Genomic DNA, 24,680 nt, shown 5'->3' with positions numbered 1-24,680 from the left:
GTACCATACATGGTCGTTTTTTTCGGACCAAAAAAGCCTTACCATACATGGTCGTTTTTTTTTTCGGCCTAAAACGCCTTACTATATATACATGGTCGTTTTTTGGGGGCTAAAAACACCTTCCTCTACATGGTCATTTTTTTCGGCTAAAAACGCCTTACTCTACATGGGCGTTTTTGTTTGGCCGCCTTACTCTACATGGGCGTTTTTGTTTGGCTCAAAACGCCTTACTATTCATGGTCATTTTTTCGCCTAAAAATGCCCTACTTTACATCATCATTTTTTGGTTTTTGTGAAAAATGCCTTCCTATACTTACAAAAATACCTTACAAAAAAGCCTTACTTTCCACGCGCTCAAATGGTCTTAAACGGTCTTATATAGGCACAATGTAAGGTGTTTATGACCTGCCTGGTAGTCAAATGGTTAGTACGTCGGCGTTGCACTGTGGAGGTGCAGGGTCTGAATCCAGCTCCGTCCTTAGTCTGTGTTCACAAAAATGTGTTTCGCCATGCATTTTCTGATCCTCTTTTCCGCACATTTGGGCTCACACACACACCTACGGACAATGTGAAGTGTTTGTTCAATACCTGACTGGTTGTCGAATAGTTAGTGCGTCGACGTTGCATTGCGGAGGTGCATGGTTCGATTACCTCGCCAGCCTTCCTGTATGTTCTCAAAAACATGCATGTCTTTGCATTTTCTGATCCTCTTCCCCGCGCAACTATTCGTGCTCACTCACACCAAGGAACAAGAAAGAGCATTCATTCCCTGCCTGGTTGTCGAATGGTTAGTGCGTCGGGTTGCGGAGGTGCAGGGTTCAATTCCGGCTACGGCTGTTCAGTGTGAGGTTGCACGTTCTCCTCGTGCCTGCGCAGGTTTCCAAAAACGTGTGGCCATCCATTTTCTCACACTGACACCAAGGGACAATGACAGGGTTCCCACTCTACCACTTGCTTTTTATTTATGGACCTTTTAAGGACTTTTGAGGGCTAATTTAGCTATTTTTCAGGACCTTTTCTCCATTCAGTTGGGGATTCACGGTGGATTTAATGAACAGAAAGCCACATATCACTGAGCTGGTGTTCAAATCATTGCTGCCAAAGGAAGGGCACATCTTTATTTTTAGGGGCAATAAGCTAACCCTTTATTTGACAAACTGTATTTCAAATTAACCCAAAATGACCCGAAATGATCACGTGATCATCATTGGTACTGATCGGAGATGGCAGGAAAAGCAGAGCGGTAACCACGAAGGCATGTAGTCCGACAGTGAGGTTTGAGGGGAAGGGCGCCAGGCGCATTTTCCGACAAAACTAATAATTGGAAAGGTGGGGAAAATGACAAACACAAATGAAATGAATACCACAGGTTAATTTTTAAGGATTTTTTATTGATTTTAGAAGCTTTCCCTGAAAATTAAGGACAATTAAGAACTTAATTTTACAACTTTTTAAATGGATTTTTATGAACTTTAAGGAATTAAGGACCCGTGGGAACCCTGAAAAAATGTTATGATACGCTGTATAATTTGAGACACGACATTGGTGGTATTAAGACATGAATTAAATTGAGTACAGTATATGGATCAGCCCATGTTTATGTTGTGGTAACCAAACTCCCAGACATTTAAATTGTAGCAGCAAAATAGTTACAATGAATTTGTCCTTATGACCATTAAAATACGGACATGATTACTCAAAGCCTTTTTATTTCTCGCTCATAATCAATCTTGAACAGAACTGCAACTGATTTTCACTGAAGTTACGTTTTATGTGGGCAACAATGAATACTGGGCAGGAGACAAATGACACGAACATGGAAGTCAACGTGGACCACGTACAAAGCGGTGCTTTCAAATTACATTCCATTTGTTTAAATTAACATTTTTTTAGATTGGTCTAAAAGGGCGTTTCGTGTGTGTTTCAAGAGTACCAATACATTCGAATTGAACACATGCAAGACAAAATAAAACGTCAATGTACAACTATATAGACAACATAAATGGATGAGATTTTCACGTCGGACAGTGATATAGCTCAAAGCGCCCCCTACAAAATATTTGTGGCTCTTGACAAGTAGTGTTGTGTTCAGTGTGTAATTCTTTGATACACATGGACTGCGCGAGCTTCAAAAATCCAGAAAGTCTAAATCTGCCCACAGTCAGCAATAAGAAGCTTCTTGGAGGGGACGCCTCCCTTTGTGCCGAGCTCCCCCATGCGTTGCACCACTTCCACGCCCTGTCGAACCCAGCCAAAAGCCACATGCTTGAAGTCCAGGTGTTCGGCCTTTTTCAGTGTGATGAAGAACTGGGAATTGTTGGTATCGCGACCGCGGTTGGCCATGGACAGGATGCCTGGACCCGTGTGACGGACGTCGAAGTTCTCATCCTCGAATTTTGCGCCATAGATGGATTTTCCGCCTGTGCCGTCGCTGTTGGTGATGTCGCCGCCCTATGGGAGCCGGGAAAAACATTGGTCAATGGCATGACCACCCAAGACAGATGAAATAACTGAATAACTGTTTAGTGTTTAATTATCTCGGTTATGAATGACACTTGGAAGCTTTACTGAACTTAAAAAGTTTAAGAAGCGCTACCCCAAAATGATTGACAATAACCACTGACATCACCATCATTGTAGTTCTCTTCACCTGACACATGAAGTCCGGGATGACCCTGTGGAAGATGGAGCCCCTCAGCCCAAAGCCTTTCTCTCCTGTACACAGCGCCCTGAAGTTTTCCGCCGTCTTGGGAACAAGGTGAGCGAATAGCTCGACGGTGATAGTGCCAATCGGTTGGCCGTCTGCCTCTACTGCAAGGAACACCTGCGGGTTTGAGTCTCTGGAGTGCTCCTGAATTCTGGACATCGGCATGGGACTGTGTGAAGCATCAATTTGGCTGATGTTGCTTTGACATTCGCAGAAAGTCTTCTTGAAGGATGAGGCTATCTCCGGGGTTTTGAACTTGGCTGACAGCTGCTCAACGGCACCCTCGGCGCTGTCTGGAAATACAAGACGAGGAAGAGCCGAGCCTCAATTAAAAAGCACCCCATTCCTTCACACCTCGTTGCTATACGGCCGTTGTCGTGCCCATTGTTCTTTCAATTGGGCATATCAATAAGTCACACAACCCTATGTCCGTGTGTACCCGAGTAGTCTGTCGCAGTCCATATGAGAGCGTTGGCCGAGGTGCTCATGGGCTGCAGCTCCATTGTCTGGGATATGTTGTGGTTAGCGCAAACCCGGAACACCTGCTCCCTCCTCATGAGGATCCGGTAGAAACGCTTGGCCGGGTGGTAGAGGATCTTGATGTCACCGACGCCGCGCTCCTTCCACTGGCCCAGGTCGCGGTCCCATCGGTATAACTTTGCACGCTCCTTGAACAGGATCTCCTCGTCCTCCTCTCCAGACTTGGTTTCCACCTGACGGGATGAAGTGAGGAAATCAGTTTATTTAATAATGCAAAAACCTGCGCATGTGGCAAAGACTCAATGCAACGTCTGTGAACAACCCATGCTAAACATAGTTCCTTCCTCCCTGACATTAGCAAATGTAACTTCAATATATCCTTCAATCAATTAATTTCTTTGTACCTTCAATCAATGACTACTTTTCCATTTGGCCAGGCTTTAGCTTCATCTAAAATGATCCAGATTGTTTGCATGCCTCCGGGAGATGAAATTACCTCTGGTAGTGAAACGATCGGTTCAAAGTGTATGTCAACATTTTTCGGAGAGTCCTCTTCGTCACTTGCACCCTCATCATTGTTCTTGTTGGATGACGTAGGAACCAAAGAACCAAATACAGCCGCGCCTGCGTTTGCCCAAGAGAAGTTGGAATCTACACACACGCACGCACGCACGCACGCGACAAAAACAATACATTAAAGTAGATGACGTAGATGTGTAGATGACGTAGACGAATATAAATTACACAGCCAAACTCACCTTTTGTTCCAAATGCAAAGCCTTCTGTATTTTGTGCCAGATCAGCAAAAGAGAAGCCTTCAATTGCCGTGAAGCCAAAGCTGGGTGTCCCTGAAAAGGAAGAAAATTCTCATTCATTGCCGCTTCTCAGTTGCTTTCTTTTTCAAAGGGGATGGGTGGGTGAGCATCTGATGCTGCATTATACACATCACAAAAGGTTTGGCATATTTGTCTTTTCAGGACAAGCCTAAAATGTGAAACTTTGGACCCCAGACCTCGATGACCCGAGGGCTGCCCTTCAAGCACAGTGGAATGCCATGCCTCAAACGACAATAAATCAACCCGTGAACAGCTCGAGACGTCGCCGTCAAGCTGTAACTGATGCTCAAATTAACTAAGTTACTGAGACGGTGACATTTTTTTGTTGCGGCATGCCGACCATTGTTAGCTTTTGTTTCAAAGAATTGAGATGAGGAAATCACCGGTGCATCCTTCTACTTAAATGTCCAACTTTGATGACAAATTGCTGTAGTGTGAACTTTTTACATTTTCCATAACTTTTACCTGAAAGCCAAATATCCCTGACTTTTTATGAGTAGTGTATATATATTATACATAAAATTATCTCACTGTCTTCAATTATATAAAAAAAAATTTTTCAAGATCACAGACAACCAGAGGCCTATGCGGGGTACACCTAGGAGCCATACAACCATTCAAACTAATGTCACAGACAGAGATACAGACACCCACACGCATGAATCTGGCACATTATCTAATACAGTGGTACCTCTACTTACGAAATTAATTGGTTCTGGAAGAAATTTCTTAAGTAGAATATTTTGTAAGTAGAGACACGTTTTCCAAGGAAATGACCTAATTACTTCCAGTTCATATGTGCCCCCACCGAACCTTTAGTGAAAAATAAAAATATGATCCCAGAAGTGTTTCTTTAGTTTTGCCGGTGCCAGATGAGTTGCTCAACTTGGCATGACAAATCACGCAAATGTGAATCCATGTTGTACATATTCGTCTGACCACTTTCTTTTTTTACTCGACACAGCATGTGTTTAAAACTTTTTTTTTTAACCTCCTGACTACCAGTAGTTCAAATTTGTCCTCTGTAGAGGACATTTGTAAACCTAAATATCTCCCACCTAGTGCATCCAATCGCATTAACTCCTTTTGTTACTCTAAAGAGGACATTCAGTGCTTTCCAATGATACCAAATTTGTAGGGGTTAGAAAAAGTAAGAAAATGGCTTCCCTCAGTGCAAGCACTTTTTATGGGAAGAGGAAAAGTAATACTTTTTATCAAACACATTTTGTCTTGAAATGCTGTTGGCATTTTATTTATAAGACTCTTATGAACACGTTAAAGTGTTGTTTGAGTTGTTTTAAGTGCATTTGAGCCTAGTATTCAAGTGTTTAAAAAATGTAGTGAAATTTCAAAAATTTCTTTTGGAGTAGACCAATTACTTCACATAGATTGGGGAATTTCAAAATAAATGTGATTGGACAACATTTTTTTTCCTGGTAGTCAGGAGTTAATCACACGACGTACTATCACGACACTCACACGCTGACTACTGAGGGAACTAAATTTCCCGCAGCACTGATTGGACAAGCAATGCAATGTGATCATCCGCAGCCAGTGATGGCCAAGTGGGTGTGTCATAACTGACATGTTGAGTTGGCTGTGTCTTAGCCTCCATGGCAGAGGCTCCGTCGAACCCCCGAGACCGATTCACCGAACCCCCTGGTGTTCGATCGAACCCAGGTTAAGAACCACTGATCTACACACATAGACTCATATGGTAGAGGTCCCTCTTAGCCAATGGGATGCCAAGATGGTGCTCAGTAATAGCCAATGGCAGAGCAGCTATAAGTATGTTGCGGTCAGGAAACTCAGAGCAGCGGGTAGCAGGCCAGACTGTATTTTTACCTTTCCTATCTCGAAATTTCTTTCGTAACAAGAGGCAATATTTTCCTGTTGAGACATTTCGTAACTTGAAAATTTCATATGAAGAGACGTTCGTGAGTAGAGGTTCCACTGTACAAGTACGAACCTGTACTTGTAACAGCAGGAGGAACTGCAGAGGGGGCAGTAGTGGTCTCTGGTTCTGGCTTAGTTGACAGGTCGATCGGGGAGCTGGTGTTGTTGCTGCTTGGAGCTTGTGTCTGCACATTTGCTGGTTGCTCTGACGCGTCTTCCTCTGTGCTAGACTTGCAGCTTGGGGCCGGCTCCGTTGTCTGATCTTCAGCAGGGCCACTGGACACCTTTTCAGCCGTCTTTAACTGGGCGTCCTACAGTATGTATGAATGGAAGTCATGTCATACAGTTATCACAAGACCACAAGAAAGGTGCAATAAAAATCAACAATAAAAAAAATACCTGTCGACTAATACATTATCATAGATGTTTGACATTGTAGGAAAAACTGTGTGCAATAAATGTGAAACAAAGTAGTAAATTCAGTAGTTAGTGATTATGCCTTCGATGTACTCTTATGCGGGCGGCTACGCAAACTAGTTCATTACGTGCAGTTTGTAACCTCGAAACCTTGGATGTCAGTGCTGTCCTAAACAGACAACCTTTGTAAAGTTGAATTAACTAACTTAATTTGTGTATAATATAGTCACATTCAAATTATTTTGCAAGGTGGTTCAATCCAGTTTAAGCTCTGCATATTCGGTTTTCTCTTCACAAATTCAACAGTTTTTTCCTTCTATCTTCAGCTATCTGCTACAAAACTCATCTATTCCAGAATCTGCATATTTTAGACTTTTCTCTGAAACGTAGCTTAAAAGCCATGGCTAATAGTAATTGGTACTGAGGAATTTTGTGGAAGTGACATCACCACACACTAACGCCTTCTTTCAACACTTTCAGCCTTTTCCTACCAGTGCCTCTTGGGCCTTTTGGACTTCAGTCTCAAAGTCCTCTGTCTTGTCGGGATCCAGGTCGCTGTCAGTAGTGCTCAGGCCACAAAAGAAGGTGGGTGGAAGCTGAAGGCTCTTGGCTTTCTCCTCCTCCTCGGGCGTTGGCTTTTTCTCCCAAACAACCTGGCAGTCAGGTTCTGAATGGATCGAAGGCAAAACGTCAGGGAATTGATGAGTAATAAAATGAGTGACTCTGAATTCCCATACCTGGCCTAGATGCAGTGTCTTCTCTTTCAGGAGGATCAGGGTAAAGTCTTCCATTCAGGGATTTCACTGCCGACTCGTAGTCCTCATCTACACAAAAAATGTCAAGATAAAAAGTAAATAGCCTATCACAATACAACAAGCAGCAAGCTACTCTCCTTCAATCCTTTTAAGTCGATCACACAGGTTCCTGGTGAATATCCCCTCACTTGTTCCAAAATGTCAAAGTTTGAAAAGCTTAACTTCATTATTTTACTACTATTATTTTAAATGTTGTCATTCCAATGTTCAAATGCTGTTAAATTGAATACACACTACCTACAAAAAGTTAAGGGATATTTGGCTTTCAGGGGAAATTTATGGAAATTGTAAAAAGTTCAGATGTGTATTTTGATACTGAACTGAAAGAAAATATTTTTTTCAATTTATACACACAGTATTTAAAAAAAAACTGACATTTTAAAATTTATTCAAATTTCTTTCCCCCTGATTTTAAGAGCTTTTTTCAACTACGGCACTGTTGTTCTCATTGATGCCAATCAAAAATGAGACACACTGACCCTGTTTACATTTTGTCTGTGTTCAACTCATGCATGCCGATTAGCAATTCAGGCATCATTGTTCAAATCGCGCTGTCCAAACTGAAAGTGCAGCCTCACCATCAGGTTGATCGTCACTGGCGTAGCCTGGTTCATTCTGGTAGCAGAAAAAGGTGAGCGGCAGCAGTAATTTCTTGGCTAGAGCAGCTTGTTCAGCGGTGGGTTCCCTGACATACACAATCTCCACCTCTGAGTCCTCATCTGACCCAGCATTGCTGACTCCTGTAACAAATAAACGAACATCGACATTAGTGACTGAGCTCGAAAGGAAACATCAGTTTCGATTACCCTCGAGGCGTTAGTTTTGCACACAAAAATATTATGCACAGCAAAAACTAACATGCATCCACATTGCTGAGACGGGTTATACATTTACAGCGACAACAGTTACTGTATGCATGCCAAGGTGGTTCTAATCACATGACAGGCAAGACTCACTGCCACATTGAGCAATAGCTGGAACTATAATTAAATTATATTAAAGCATTTGCAGCCATGTTCATTGCGGAGGCCACAATAGAATGGGAGCTCCATTTCACGCTGTTGCCACCTGCACGAAATGTGGAGTGTGAGATGTTTACAGAGCATGCAATTCCCCTGAGCAAAGCGACAACCAGTTCCCCATTTTGGCGGCAATGGCTTTAAGTGAAAAGTTCCCTTTTGGTGCTATTGCTGATTGATAAATATTTTAGACTGGCCTCAAATGCTGGCACTGTTTCAGCTTTGGGTCACTGTTTTAGTAGTTAAAAAACAAATCACAGTTTTAGTAGTTAAAAAAAAAAAAAAAAAAAAAAAAGCCCTGGAGCCCTGAAATTCTTGACCCCACCATCTCAGAATTGTCTGAAACTTGGCAGATTTGTTCATTATGATCTTTGACACCCCCCCAAAAAAAACATTGTTGCCAACCTCTACATCCGGGAATTCTACCCCCAACATGTCTGCAAAAACATTTCAACGTTTCACATGGTTCATATATTTTGTTTGCCAGCAAGGCATAACCATGTCATTCTTTGTGTAGCACATTTTTGTGTACATTTCTAGTGTACAGAGCCTACTTGGCAACCATATCATCTTTAATCATGTATTCTATTTAATGCATTTTGTACTGCCATCAATTACTTGTCCATCACAACACGCACAGCCTAGTAAAACCATCCATCCACTATCCAAGCAGCTTATCCTCAGAAGGGTTGCTGGTGTACTAGAGCCTCTCCCAGCTGTGCTTGAGCAGGAGGTGGGGTACACCCCGAACTGGTTGGCAGCCAATCGCGGGGCACACATTGTCAAACAATCATTCACACTCCCGGTTACACCTTGGGACAATTTAAGAGTGTTCAATTAACCCACCATGCATGTCTTTGTAATGTGGGAGGAAACTAGAGGACCCGCAGAAAAGCCACACAGGCACAGGGTGAACATAAACTCCTCATACAAACACTACATGAGCAATGATGTAAGTTTGCCTTTTTTTAAACACCAATTTGTTGGGGGGGGGGATATTATCCATGTAAGTTTTTGATGATATCTGGAAATTTCAGTGGGTCATATCTCCCAGAACAATAATAACATAATGAACAAACAGACCATGTTTCTCCCAGTTCTGCGATAGTCGGGTTAATGCCATGGGGTGAATTAATTCGGAATATATGACCATACATTCTAAAAATACAATTGAATTACTCTGTTCTTCATAAGCATAAAATAGAACTGCATGTTAAAACGTTTCAAAATCTCAAGGAACCAAACTTGAGATACATAAAGCCTTCGTCAAAAATGTCTTTCCAATATTATGTTCTATTCGGCCCCACTTTTCTAAACATGGTATTCCGAGCAGTCTCATCTTAGTTTATTTAAATTAAGCAAAAATATTTTGTGCGCAACATCAACCAGATGGAGTATTTTACACAACTGGGGCGTACAGAACATAATTCAAAGAAAATGTTTGACTTGACTTCCGCTTGAAAGGACTGGAAGTATAACACTTCTAAATAGACATGCAGATATATCATTCATGTTTTACTGTTTTCCACTCGTGCATCCGGGTTATTCCTTTCTAAGTGCATCTACCACCAAGGTAACAGCTGAGAAGTGTTAAGAGACACTCATTAGAGTACCTGGACTTTCAAACCGAGTGCTCGATGGGCTTGTCCAAAAGGCCATTGGATTATCTTTGAAAAGCCTAAAATCCAGTCCTAAAGGATGATGGATTGTTGGGTTAACAGGAACTAAATGGCCATCCACACTATAAAGGCCGGAATTGTACAAGAATAATGTTACTTGTTTTCATTTGCTCATGGTAGCAATGTATTCTATGGGTATTTTCTACCCAAGAAAGTATTTGATCAATTAAGACTTGTTTTTTTTTTTGGGGGGGGGGGTGAATGTGAGGGAACTCAATTTGTCTGATCAGAACATTTGATAAACATTGTGTAAATTTTGCTTACCTTTTTGTGGAATTTTGAAGGCAGGTGGTACAGATGATCCCCTGTTGGGATGTGGAGAATCTTTCACTTTCAAACTGGCTTCGCAGTCGCCACTATCAGAGTTTGATTTTGGACTGCCAAATATCTTCTGAAGACTGTCTGAGCCAAACACAAACTTAGGGGGTGACATCACTGACTTGGTGGGGTTGACTGGAGTTTGAGAACCGGATGTTTTCTTATCAATGAAGAGTTCAGTGCGTTCCTTTGTGGTGTCTTCCAAAATAGAAATTGCTGCCTTCCCACACACAGTTTTTGAAGAGTCTCCACTGTCCTGAGAAACGATGGATGCCACGGGGGTCATAAGTTCCAGTTTCTCCTGAGCAATCTTGGCTTCATCAAAAACCTGCTTAAACATGTTTGCCGTTTCTTGCAATTTGAATCTCACAGCCAACTGCTCCACTTTACCCTCTCCTTCTTCAGCAAAGTCCAGTGCACTCCACACCCACGCCTTCTCCGCACCCTTCATAGGTTCTAGCTTCATGGCTGCCGTGATCCACTGGTTAGCACAGATCTTAAGTACCTGGTCTCGCCTCATAATCAGCCTTACCCGTTTTGTGTTATAATTTTGTAAGATTTTGAGATCTCCGATACCTCTCTCCTTCCATTGACTCGCTTCTTTATCGTATCGGTAAAGTTTGGCTCTGTGACTAAAGACGACCTGTTCATCTTCTTCACCTGTGGAAATTTCAACTAGGTCAGGCAAGGGAACCACAGGTTCAAAGTACAGACCATCTCGCTCCTCATCCTGGGGAACATCTTGCTCATCATCTGTTCCCACGGAAGATCGGCTCTGGTTAAGTTTAGCAGGAGACTTGGAAGGGCTTATGCCAGGTTGGAAGCTAAAGCTGAAACCACCCATGGACTCCCCAAAACGGAAAAGGTTCTTTCTTAGTGGGCTGCTGGCGAGTGGAGAGGCATAGACCGACGAATCGGCAGTGTCATCCAAAGCCTCTTCTCTTAGGTCATAGTTATCCCACTCTAAAGTAGGGCCAGTGGTTTCACCGTGAGGCTTGATTAGAAGACTTGACATTGACTTGACGTTCGTGGATGGAAGCTGGCCGTCATCATCGTTGATCTTTGTTTTGTCGTCTGTCAAAAAAGATTTCAGGTCTTTCAAGCCAGACTTCATTTCTTCCGCTTTCTGAATCAGATGTGCAGTTCTGCCTGTGTCAACCAGTTTGTGTGGGGTTTGCAAGGGGATGTCCAACAGGAGTCGCTGACATTCCTCAAACTTCGCCTTGAATTCCTCGGCGAGTTCTGGACTTTTAAACTTGGCAGCCAGTTGTTCAGGCTTGGCATCACCATCCGAGAAATCATTGGCCATCCAGATCCACGCTTTATCTGAGCCTGCTAGAGGCTTAAGATTCATAGTGGTAGTGATCCAGTGGTTGGCGCACACTTTCAGAACTTGCTCTCTTCTCATCAAAACCCTAAGTCTGCCATTGGAGCTGTTTTTCAAAAATTTTAAGATTCCCACCCCGCGTTCTTTCCACTGACTGGTATTTGCATCAAACCGGAAGAGTTTGACACGCTGGGAATAAAGAACCTGCTCATCCTCCTCCCCTGTGACAAGCTCAACTTTCTCGGGCATTTGAACCACTGGTTCAAACTGGATATCGTCGTTTTCTTCAGTTTTATACATGTCATCTTCCCCCTGTTCATTTGTGGTGTTTATCTTGGTGGGTGTTGATGAGAACAATTGTTCACCAGCACCAAAGAAACCTTTGAAACTGGGGTCCTTTTGGCCAAACTGGAAGTCTCCTCCGGATGACTTTGCCAGGTCTGCAAAACTAAAAGCATTAGTTTTACCTGATATTAATGGATTTGTCTCAAACTCTTGACTGACCTCCGGTGGAGTAAAATCATTTTCTTTCACCTTGTGTTTATCAGCTATACTTTTAAGAAAGCTGGAGGCTGAACCTGAACCCATCTGATCACATGGGGTGGACTTTTCGGTTTCATCTTTTTCAGTACCTGGAATTCCAAATGTAAAGCCACCTCCAGGCATGGGCATTGAGAAAGAGAACCCGGAAGAACTTGTGGTCTTAGGAGCAGACTGGGAAGCTTCAAAATTGAAAGCAGCAGCAGTTGAGGTTTCAACTTTGTTTTGCCCAAACTGAAATGAACTGGCAGCTCCAGAAGGTGCAGTGAAGCTCGTTCTGGTCGTCTGGGGTGATGATGTTTTGATTCCGAAGTTGAAGGTAAAGGGGGAAGCTGAAGCTGATGTAGTGGTACCACTTGTACTTTTCGCATTGGGATTTGGTGTCGAACAGGCAACACATTTACTGCTAGTGGATTCATTTCTCACTAAACAGGTGTCACAGTCCCACTGACAGTCCTTCTTAGAAAATATGGCTTGTAAAGTTGATGTGCTCCTTTGCTTGTCATCCTTTGTCAAATCAGCTCCAAAACCTGAAAATGGTGCAGTCGATAGATTTGCAACCATGGGAGCAGACTCTTTTGAATCATTGCTGTGCTTGGGATTTGAACAGCTTACACAATTCTCTGCATCCTTTTTATTTTTTACCCAACACGCAGCACACTCCCACTGACCTGGTTCCTTTGTAAATTGGGTGCCAAACCCAGAACTCCCAATGGACTCGGAGTTTGTGCTTGCAGACGCACTTTGTTTCTCGATTGTGTCGGCAGGTTTACTTGAATTTATGCCAAATGTAAAAGACGAGGCGGATGAAGTTCCGGAAGTGCTAAATCCAGGAAAGGTGGGGCCAGAACTGTTTTTTAATTCACTTGTCCCAAACTTGAAAGTATCACTTGTCCCAAACTTGAAAGTAAAGGGAGCGCCTTTTGTTTTATCTTCAGTCTCCTTGTCTGGTGTTGCGGTGGACTTGGGGTTGGCACTTTGACAAGAAACGCACCGCACACTCTCGGGTTTATTTCTCACAAAGCATTCAGTGCAATCCCATTGGCCTTCTTTTATTGCAAACTTTGCTGTCAAGGATTCCGAAGGGCTAGGAGTTTTTACATCGTCTTCTTTCTTCTCTTGTTGTTCCTCAGTTGATTTCACTACGATGCTCTGTGCTTCGACCATGCTCTGGGCTTCTTCAAACCTACTCTTAAACAGCAATGCCTCATCTATTGTTTTGAAGCGGATGGCTAATTGTTCAGACTTGGGCTGTTCATCTGCATAATCAATGGCATTCCAGACCCATGATTTATCTGAACCACTATTAGGTTTCAGTTTCATGTCAGTGGTTATGTAGTGATTAGCACATACCTTCAAGACTTGCTCCCGTCTCATTAATAGTCGAATCTTCGCCGTAGTGATATGTTTCAATATTTTAACATTGCCAATGCCTCGTTCCTTCCACTCTTTTGTCTCCATGTCAAATCTAAACAGCTTTGCTCGATTGCAAAACAACTCCTCCTCGTCTTCCTCACCTGTTCTCACATCAACCTTATCAGGAAGTGGTACAATGGGTTCAAAGTGAGGACCGTCATCATCATCGTCATCCTCCTCCTCCTCTTCAGCATGAGTGCTATCATTGTCACTATCGGCTGCATTTTCATCTTCAGGTACAGACTTAGCATTACCAAAGACTGGCTGCGTAACTTCCCCAAATTTAAATGGCTGATCTACTTTACCAAACAGACACAGGGGGCCTGTGCTTTGTGCTGTATTAGCAAACGAGAACCCGGAAGAATTTTTATTGCTAAAGGTGAAAATGCTCGCTTGGCCCGATGTCTGCTCTTGAGCAGGAGCCTTCTCTGGCAAAGCATCTGTCTTACTGGGGATGTCAGATGTAAGAAGACCGAGCAAACTTTCACTGTGCTTTGCTTTGGTTGCTGAGAAAGTGAAATCGCCATCATTGGATTTAAAGTTAGAGTTGAATTTAAAGGCAGGTGATGGTGTTGACTGCGAAATTACGCTTGTTCCAAAACTCGGGACTTTGGGTACTTCAGCAGGTGCCTCCTGACTAAAGGAAATCTTCCCGAAATCAATAGATTTCCCCTCAATGTTCTTTGGTGGCTGAGAAGGAATGACAGGCGGTTTAGTGAAATAACCAGGTTCGGGTAAAGGAGGGTTGGTGGTTTGGTGAGTTGCACTCTGTCCATAATAATCTTCGCTATACGGTGATAGGAGGCTGGTTGCCGGCGATTCAAACCGCAGCGGGGGAGCGAAGGTCTGTTCTTGAGGAGGGTATACGCAAGCAGGGGCGGTTTGCATTGGAGGGGTATGGGTCGGCGGCTGATAGGCAAACATATGCTGCTGAGGTGGCATACGGTTCATACCATACATTGGGCCCTGTATAAAATGAGGGAAAATAATTTTCAGCATGATGAGATTTTCCATGCTAACAAGGGACACAATGCTTAGTTTACCTTTGTGGGGGTTACATTTGTAGCTGTGCGCAGGAGATATTGAGAGTTATATGCTGGAGACTGATTGTAGTACGCTGGGGGACCTGTAGTGGAAACTTGACCACCAATGCACAAAGATGAAGAATGTATCATCAATCAACTAGCTCCCTGTTGTTGTTATCAATAACCAATCATAAATACCATTAAAAAAAAGTTTTTTGTGTTCTAAATAGTACACTGACCTGTCAAGGGGGCCCCATGGTAGGACTGCACAGGAGTGAAAGACTCTTGCAGGCCTTCAGCGCCATAGCTCTCAGCATACATTTTGTGATGAGGAGAGCTCATGTTTGCTGAAGAGTTGTGTCTCAGGTCATGGACCTCGTTCTGAAACAAATAAAGGCCTTGTGACTTAATTTGATACATCTCAGGCTCCACTCCCCTTACATTACTTCTTTGAATACTGTGCAACAAAAGAATTATTAGGCCCTTGACTAGCCATCTTCCTAGGGTTATAATACATAAGAAGCAAGAGCAGGCCTATGCTTGGGAAATACATGAGGATGAATAATGAAAAAGTAAATAATGTAAATTAAATTCATTAGTGCGGCAAACGTTATGATTCATAGACTGACCTTAAGGGCTTCAACTTGCTGACACAACATTTGAAGGAGACTTTTCTGGTCCTCCACCCAGTGAGGTGGTGTCTTTGGAGAAATCTGGAAGAGAAAGTGAATTGTAGGACAATATTTAATCACAAAGCAATTTCAGATGGTGAGCCAGTCATAAGTTAGTAAGTAACCGGTGCCCACCAGGTGTCGTTTGGAAGGAGAAACAAGGGTTTTGCTAGGTGAGGGACTGGAAAACTTCATGTGAGATATGGTGGCACTTGAATGGGCTGGTCCCCGAAAACCATTATTCTTCTCTTCTTCGTCATCCTCTCCACTCTCGCCAAGTTGCTGGTTCACATCATTTAGAAGGTCCACAATTTCCTCCATGGACACTGGAAGCTGGAATACAATACACAAGCAGGGGTTTTAAAGGTTTGGAGCTTATAAAGTTTCATCCGGCTAAGAAAAAAATAAACCAAAAAAAAAAAAAAAAAAAACATTACTTTTTCAACGTCATCCATATTGGCATTGTAGATCTTTAATAGATAAATCCTGAATTTCTTCAGAAAAGTGATGCACCTGTCCTGTGTCTCCTCAACCCCATTACTGGCCTCCTCAGACAGCCGCTGATAGATCTTTCAAACAAAACACGATAGTCATGTAAACAAGAACAGGCATCCGGAAGACGATTATTCACACATCCAAATTAAATGTGAGGGATTCCTATCAGACAATGTTGATGCTAAATAAATCAGTGGAGTTGAAAGAGCAGACAGAAGACTTCATCATGAAAACAGATAAATACACACACACAAAAAAAAAAAAACAAAAAAAAAAAAACAAAATTGGACTGTCTTATTAGAACTGTAAAAAGGTGTCAGCATAAACTGTATCATTACCATGAGGTCAAGTATGGTTATGAAATGAATGGACATGAAATTGTTTTAATTATCAGAATATATTCTATACAATATTTGGTTATATAAGCCATGAGTAAAGTCAGACCACCAACCTGAGCCAAATGCCAGACAGATGACATGTTATTGATTGATTCCAATGTGGCAATGGCCTCCTCTGTCTTGCCTTCAATGTCAAGCAGAGTTGCATGTGCTATTTTGGCCTCTTCTTCAAAACCCTTCACAGAGGAGACCTGGGCAGGAGATAAGTTGCATGTGTTTGATTATGGTGAAATCTAATGCAAAGGGCTGTTTTGGTTCACTGGGTTTCAGTAACACCAAAATACAAATAAACACAGAGGACAACTAGGAGTACTAACCCGAATATCTTTGGATGCAAAATGTATGTAGAGGGGGTCAAGAGGTTCTGGTATACTTCGTCTGTTTTTGATCTTGTCCAACAGTGGAAGTACAACTTTCCAGTAGTGGACACTGCGGCTGATGTATTCCTTCTGGTCATAGTATGAGTTAACGCCATCACCCTTTCATTTTACAAAAAACCAAAAACAAAAAAAACCCCACTAAAATGAGCAAATGAGCACACCTCGACCAAATGTTCTACAAATACATACATATAATCAAACAGGTACATATACATTTACGTACCGTTTGGCTGAGGCACTGAGCCCAGTATATTGCCAGTGCTGGATGCAGCCCATGTTTCTCTCCGGCTCTCAATGTGTTCAGTCCATGTTGTACTATCATTCGCAATTTCGCTGACATGCCAGGACTTACATAAAAGAAAGGCATGTGTATTAACAAAAACAAAACATTAAATTGCATCGGGTATTTTTGGGAAAGGGGGGCGGGGTTACGTCATCACAGAGATTAACATTGCATTGTTTTAGTTGGCTAAAGCAGTTAAAACAAGCTAGTGTATAAATTGAACAGTATGAAGCAAGTGAGGTAGGGAGAGACTCACGCTGCTCGTTTGTGAATCAGACTATAGATGGCATCCCACCACTCCCTCTGTCTCTCTGTGGTCAGGAGGCGAAGGACAGAAAGAGGGAGGCAGCGAGGCTCGTAGAGCTGTTGTTGCTGCTGGTTTATTCCACGATTTAACTTTGCAGTCTCTTGTAGCTGACAATGGCTGCAGAACACCACACCATGTAGAAATACCTGCAAGACAAGAAACAGAATTAACCACTGACTTTGTTAAAGATGTTACTATGACATAGAATGGTGCAATTGAGTGTCAAACGTGCGTTTGGTTTATAGACTCGAGATGTGAAATAAGCAGGGACCGCTTCCACTGACCTCTAAATCCAGAAGGCAGATGGACTCTGGTGCATTTGTGTCCAGTTTGGAAGTTTCTAGGTTAAGTCTGGGGAAGAGTTGCTGTAGCCAGGTCCTCAAGGATGGTCTTTGGCCTAAAAGGGCCCACTGCAACCCTAACCAGCTCAAATGTTGCAAGTCTCCGCAATATAAAAGGATAGAACCTACAGAGGAAGCATACAATTTATTGCACTTGATTTTGTATTGGATTTTTAATCAAAGGAATTTGTTTTGCTGATAAATTCTGCTAGTGTAATTGAGCTGCTATGAAGGTCTTTGCACACTAACTGAGGGTTTAACTTTTGAGAAATACCTCACCCATGATTCCCCAATAGAAAACATGATAGAAATGCAATTATTTCAAGATTACAGTTATTATATCGATACTAGTGATGGGAAAATGAAGCTTCATAAACCAAGTTGTTGTATTTTGACTCCTGTTGATCGCACTGTTGGGTTTAAAGCAGGGGTCCCCAACCGCCGGTCCGCAGGGCATTTGGTACCGGGCCGCACAGAAAGAACTTGCCTTATTTCCGTTTTATTTATTTCGGAATACGAAAGATGTTTTATTTTGAAAAATTACCGGATTCTCTGTTACATCCGTCTGTCTCACGCTTGACTTACGTCAAGTCACACTTCTCGGTCATGTGACCGATGACGCTCAAAAACAAAACGCTGAAGCCCGCAAAATGAGTAAAAAAGCTGCTTGGAGATCGCAAATGACGGCGGCCTTAAAAGTACGTTCGAAACAACTGGATCAAAGTTATGGCTGAATACTCTGAGATCGCCACAATAGCACTGTTGCTATTTCCGACATCCTACCTGTGTGAGGTGGGGAGTTTCTGCAGCAACGGCGACTAAAACAAAATTACGAAGTAGACTGGACATAAACCACACACTTGAGGTGTCATTGTCTCCTATTACCCCGAGATGGGACTGTCTGGTTGCAGAAAATCAAGCTCGGTGCTGTGGTGAGTCGTCATTTTCATGCACTTTGAATTTGTGTTGTATCGTATTTTGAAGGCATTAAACATTACCAGAGCGGTAAGAGTGTTGCGACCAGATTAGACGCTCCTTGTGTTTATTATATTTCGAAAACACCACAGTTTTCATGCAGCTCATACCATATTATTTTGTTGTATTAATCCGCCACACCTTAAATGCTGGCCCCTGAAAATATTGTCTGACTTAAACCGGTCCGTGGGGCAAAAAAGGTTGGTGACCCCTGGTTTAAAGAAAGGGGTGAAGGAAATGGGTAGTCTGTGTGCTTTCAGCCTTACTTGAACAGAGTGCGCCATCGAGGAGTCAAAAAAATACAACTGGCTCATAAAGCATCTTGAAGCCTCATTTTCCCCATCACTAATCGATACCGTTCACAAAACTAAATGTTGCAGTTCATATTTGCCATCGGTCTCGGTAGTTCTGCACCTGCATCCCACTTGGCTAGCTGAGAAATTTCTGGAGCTTGTGCTCGAATGGACCGGATGTCATCATTGGCAATGAAAGAAGAGCCAGTAGAGGCCTGCGGTCCAAACAATAGTTCAACAAGAGAGTCTTGACCGCTACGGTTGCCAAATGCCTCCACCACCTACACACACACACACACACACACACACACACACACACACACACACACACACACACACACAAAATCAACAAACAAGGCAGTCACGGGGTATGATAAACATCAGCAGCACAAACCTTGTACAGTACACTGACACTGGGTACACACATATCAAAAAAAATCATGCATACCTCTCTGATCAAGCTGCACGGATCAGTGCTAAGATTGAGTAGCATATGGCCAGCTTGACTCTGTCTGTCGTTAGCCAGCAGCTCGAGAAGATGCGGGGTAGATTGATCCCTTTTGGTCATCTTTGGCCTGGGAACCTTGTGGGTAGACCAAAAAAAAAAAAAAAAAAAAAAAAAAAAACTAAATCCAACTGTGCCACCATATCTCTTACATATCTAGCAAGAATAAAGTAAAATGAAGTCGGAAGCATGCTCTCTACGAGATTTTCAAGGGACTTTTTTTCAGTTTGATTTTGAAACGCCCTACTGTATTTTAGTACACCTTGGGTCTTGCCAAATATGAGGTGTTAATTTTTCAGATAGTGATTGCTTAATCCCACAGTTTGAGTCTCAACCAGCAATATACATGTGTTTTTCAATAGTAGTACCCAACAGTTTTTATAATTCCACATGTACGACAAAGAATAGACACGCGTGCAGTTTTCGTTCCGAAAATGCGAAGCGGGTCAGCAGAACCTCAGTGAATGGGAGCAAGCTGGGTGGAAAGTTGTCCTTTATAAAGCAAATAGTGCTAGTGAGGTTAGATTGCCGTCAACGTGGTATAGGACTTATGCAGATTTCGATATTTATTTCATTCATACCGGAAGACTGAAGCCTTACGTTCATTCCACCTTTTGTGTGCACACTAACAGGCGGACACAGAATTGGGAGCGCTGTCACTGTATGTACAGGTAGGGGGATTAAAACATGGACTCAACATTGTTTGACTGGATGAAGTTTTTACCAGCCCACTGAAATAAACATTTTTGATAGCATAATGGTCGCACTTATGAGCCCTGAACCACTCTCAAAAGAGAGTGAATATAGTACCGTAGTAACAAACTTAGAAACAGTAATACTAACCATTTTGAAATTTGATTGGAATTTATTGGTAAACCGTTTCAGCCCATTGTGACAACTTGGAATATAGATTCAATATTTTTGACAACAGCTTCATGGACATTACTCTGCAATCATTATTTTGTGTGTCACCAGGCACAGGTAACTCCATTCTTTTCATTGTATGTACAACATTCGTATCAAGGGCTCAGTACCTGCAGGGCCAGCAAATAGCAGAGTGCCGCCAGGTCGATGACTGCCCGCCATGTCTGTAGGCGTTCCTGTGCCAGCTTCAAGAGCAGTGTGCCAGCATGCAGGTACAGGTGAGCTCGCATCTCCACAAACATCTCGCAAAGGTCATCCGTGTGCCGGCTTGCCACACTGCTCAGCTTCTGCATAGTGCAGTCAAAACTGTGCATGTAGGAAGATGGCAAAAATGTTAAACTTAGACACAAGGCATTTTCAAAAGGGTTGGAAATTGTGAGCTATTGTTCTCGAATGGCACAGTGAGAATAATCAATTCCTTTAAACCACCTCACACAACATATTCTAGTTGAAACCCATGTCTTGGCAAAACAATTTTCTAGCATTCGCACACAACTTTTATAGGCAACTGCAATTTTACTTCCACCTCACACACTGGCTTACCACTTGAGAGCGTCAAGGCAGGACTGCACAGCGCTTCCAGAGAGTGTGATTCTCACAAGGTTGCAGTGGGCCAAGAGCAGCTCACTCTGAAGACGTCGACACATCTTGTCATTGCTGGATACACTGGGCTGAGTCAGGTAATCCTGAAAATAGTTGGTCCAAATGGATTTTGCTCAATCAGCAACGGGTATTAAAAACACACACGTTTGGGCAGAGTGTTCTGGTTCCCGTTGAGACTTCCAAAATTCAACTCTACACCATCAAACTTTTTTGTGCCGTCTTCCATCATTTCTTCGAAGCGAACATTCATTCTGTTTCTTACTGCAGTAACACAAACATTCACAGAATTGTTGCGCATGGCTGCTACTTCGCTATGTGCATGAAATGAACGTGGTGTGGCTCTCCACCTTATTTCAGCGCAGAGCAGTTCTCATGATCATTGACTATTCACATTGTCTGTCAAAACAGGGACAAAAATCTATATATCCAAGTCTATGGACCACATCTCATTTGTCCACCGAGGAAAAGTTACTTCACGAATACCGTTATTGTATTATCACCAAGCCCTGAAAGACATTCTGCCGGACCGTCAGAGTCGCAGCACAGCAAGGCTGAGTTGCCCAGAGTGCTGCAGCCGAGATAAACTGAAAAATCCCTAAATGTATAAAGCAGTTGAAAAGCTACAGCTTTGACACAAAGTCCCATAGACACACCAAGAACTACATCCCGTTGCAATTTTACAAAATCCTCCATTTGTGGCCATACTGACCTGAAGCGTCTGCACCACCACAGTGTACCAGTCCAGACTGTGGCGCAGCAAGCTCTTCCTCTCAGTTGCCAAGCAGTGCTTAACAGCCTCCTCCAGTCGACCGTCCTGACAAAAGAGCTGGACCAGCTTCACGTTGACATGCGCATCTCCTGGTCGTGCTGCCAGTTCAGCCTGAAGGAGGTCAAACAGTCGGTTCCAGCCCTGCTGACCTTGACGACTCAACAGACGCTCCTTCACAAGTGCAAAGGGAGGGGAAAGCAGTCCATGTGATATACTCTTCCAATGTCACATGACAATAAGTGTACTTTGACTTTGGTGTCATATTTGGTATAAAACATGTATCGCTGCTCTATCTGTTGGGATGTTTTGGGGACACTTCGATATGATTTTAAAGATGTTGCATAACCTTAGTCGCAAAGGTTGGTAAAACCTATTCTCTGAGAAGAAAAAGAGCGTCACCTTCAGGTTAAAGACTGCTGGGTTCCCCGGCAATAACTTGGCAGCCTTGTCCACCCAAAACTCGGCTCTGCTGTGGCTGTCCTCTTTGGTGACCAGCAACTCAGCCACCTTCAGCACCAGGTCTCTCTGGACTGGGTTCAAGTCCACAGAGCGCTGCATACACAGCACAAAGAACGTTTAAGCACTTAGTGACTCGGTAAATGCACGTAGCTGGTGCTAATAAGCATTTGCAAGTCATATTGCCAACATTTACAACTTGGGAAATTTACAAATTATTTTACCGGAACTCCTACTTAAATGATCTATTTGACAAGACAACACATTTTAAAAAAATGGAACACTCTTCAATTAAAGTCAGCCAAAGTTCATATTGGGTAGCAAGCAACCAACATGGCCGTGTTACCTTGTAACATCCTACGGCCTTGTTGACATCTCCCTCTCGTTCATAGAGCTGTCCGAGGAATTTGTGTGCTTTGGGATCCCTCTCTTGGACTTTTAGATACTCTGATACATGTCTAAGAATACAAAAAAAAAAACAAACAAACAAAAAAAAAAAAACAGAACAACAACATCCAATATGTTTAAGACAGCACTGCATAATTCAGAGGGGTTTTTTTTCCTCCTCATGCTTACCTTTTAGCCATCTCGTACTCCTTTGCTTCAAAGTATAGTTTAGCAAATAAAAATCCTTTGACAGGCCTCTGTAAATGACAAGCATGCAAACAGATCTTGATTCAGCAACAACATTTCATCTGAAAAATCGTTTCACTTGGATAGATCAGCTACAATTGGGAATTTCTCCATTGTGAGCCAAATAAAAGGTTTTCTTACAAGAGATACATTATAGCAGCTATGGCACGATTTCAAACAAGTCATGCACAGACCTCCATTAACAATTGCAGTGGTTAAGTTACCAATTACTCTTCTATTCCATAAACTCATGGTTAATAACAAATATCCTGCTAAAATAAGGGTGTATGTCTTGCAATGTGTTGCGCACAAAGAATAAATTAATAAATAATAGAATTAATGCCCGATAGGTCATTCCAGAGTTTGGGAGCAGCGACTGAATCAGATGCCACAGATATTTGCACTTGCACAATGTGGCGGCACGGTGACCGACTGCTTTTTCTCCAGTTTCCTCCCACGCAAAAACATGCACAAAGTTGTCCCTAAGGTGTGACGGTGAGTCGAAATGGTTGTTTGTCTATGTGTGCCCTAAGATTGGCTGGCAACCAGGTCAGGGTGCACCCCGCTTATTGCCCAAACTCAGGTGGGATAGGCTCCAGCACGCACACTTACCCTCGTGAAGATAAGTGGCTCAGATAATGGATGGATACACACTAATAGAATGAAGGAAAATAAATTTTGATTTGTGTGTTCCTTTAACCGAAATGCATGCTTTTGGAATGTGGGAGGAAACCAGAGTACACTGAGAGAAGCCACACACGCACAGGTATAACATGTAAATTCCACAACAAACATACACACATACATAACATGATGCAAATTAAAACACCTAAGTGAAATATTTACGCTGCAACTATCTGTTGTGTCAGAAAATGTGAGTACAATGACTTGTTTCTTATTCCAACTGCCGTAACATGTGTAATAGCAAAACCTGAGCAAGCACTCTTATGTTTGCTGAGCACTACCGTTTTATATTTAATATAATTTTGGTGGAATGTATTGTTTTTGATCTCTTACACAATGTGTATACTCTTTATTCTGAAATGTCATCCAAGTAAATGCTGTGCTATTTTGCTTTGGAATCAGCATTAGAATTTGTATTATAATTAATCGCCAATTTATTCACTCCATTTTGAACTGCACCCAGACAATCAGATTTGATTCGATTGAGCGATGATCATCATTATTATTTTTTTACTTACGCCAATTATGAAATCATGAAAATAAAATACACATATTCAAACTGATTATTTCAATCATATATCTTAACGTTGACATTCATATTAACTTTTTGTCCTTTATCATTTCTTTGCACACCTTGTAGATAACAGGACAGTGTGTGGGTGGGGGATGTCTAAATCACGTAGACCCGATAAAAACATGGTATAAAAATGCAGTAAACGGATTTCAAGAGGCGTATTGCAGTGTTATGTGTATAAATGTTTCTCCACTTATAATTAGGTTTCAGTTTCATTATTTTGCTTCTCTTTCATGGTGACTGATTACTTCTTAAAATGCCACCGAATGCACATCAAGATGATATCGACCCCCTTACTTATCAATCAGACTACAAATACGTTCTACCTGGGCATACAAGATCAAAACGGCCCATGTTGAATTGTTTTCGTGAGTCGAGACAAGCTAGCTAGCAGTGCTCAGTAGCCTAGCTTCCGTGGCCAGTCCACGCCGCGCGCTTTCTCTGCATTTTAAGAGGAGGGCACGGCTATCGTCATCATGCCGGTTAGCTAAAACAACTAGCTCGCGAGAACCAGCTGGGCTATATCGACCACAATAGTCCGCGTCGATGGAAGTCATCGTCAAACTGACGCTAATCTTTTTGAATGACTAATTCGGGCTCGCTAGTTGACTACAGATTCAGGTGAAGCAACAACGTCCGTTAGCAACGCTAACATTAGCCGCCACCGGCTCACTTACCTCTTTGAGTGAGGGAGACGACGTCTGTACGGAGGCCACATACCGGTCGACTTCAGTCTTACTTCGCCGCATGTCGATCAAATAAAGGGCACTAAAGAAGTTGGTAACGTTGCATAGAATGTGATTCGTCAGTAATTACAAATGCGAACATTAAAAGAGTGCTCACGCCGTCACATAACCCGCTCGTGATATTATTGCGCAGGCTCGCCAACGTCAAATTGTAGAGGGATCACGTGG

At 42.5% G+C, this 24,680-nt stretch overlaps 1 protein-coding gene across 3 annotated transcripts; it reads right to left on the bottom strand.

Moving 5' to 3' along the window:
- Positions 1-1,692: 1,692 nt before the first annotated feature.
- ranbp2 (RAN binding protein 2) lies at positions 1,693-24,663 on the bottom strand. Of its 3 annotated transcripts, none has more exons than XM_019882357.1 (29): positions 24,444-24,663; positions 22,452-22,519; positions 22,222-22,333; positions 21,819-21,971; positions 21,360-21,590; positions 20,591-20,733; positions 20,158-20,353; positions 19,067-19,201; positions 18,740-18,899; positions 17,294-17,475; positions 16,959-17,155; positions 16,643-16,766; positions 16,357-16,518; positions 16,093-16,230; positions 15,584-15,715; positions 15,282-15,479; positions 15,105-15,188; positions 14,715-14,856; positions 14,494-14,588; positions 10,114-14,416; positions 7,730-7,891; positions 7,074-7,160; positions 6,828-7,003; positions 5,993-6,230; positions 3,946-4,035; positions 3,684-3,838; positions 3,147-3,420; positions 2,651-3,000; positions 1,693-2,451 (listed from the first exon to the last, which is right to left on the bottom strand). In XM_019882357.1, exons 1-29 carry the CDS (start codon positions 24,513-24,515, stop codon positions 2,146-2,148), a joined length of 8,865 nt encoding a protein of 2,954 aa, XP_019737916.1. In that variant the 5' UTR covers positions 24,516-24,663; the 3' UTR covers positions 1,693-2,145. The 3 variants fall into 3 exon arrangements, with proteins under 3 accessions (XP_019737916.1, XP_019737917.1, XP_019737918.1); XM_019882358.1 differs by having other exon boundaries at positions 14,494-14,576; XM_019882359.1 differs by having other exon boundaries at positions 16,357-16,488.
- Positions 24,664-24,680: the final 17 nt, after the last annotated feature.

The sequence above is a fragment of the Hippocampus comes genome, unplaced genomic scaffold (genome assembly GCF_001891065.2).
Source record: "Hippocampus comes isolate QL1 unplaced genomic scaffold, H_comes_QL1_v1.1 scaffold111, whole genome shotgun sequence".
NCBI lineage: Eukaryota > Metazoa > Chordata > Actinopteri > Syngnathiformes > Syngnathidae > Hippocampus > Hippocampus comes.
This window is presented reverse-complemented; position numbering and strand designations above follow the sequence as displayed.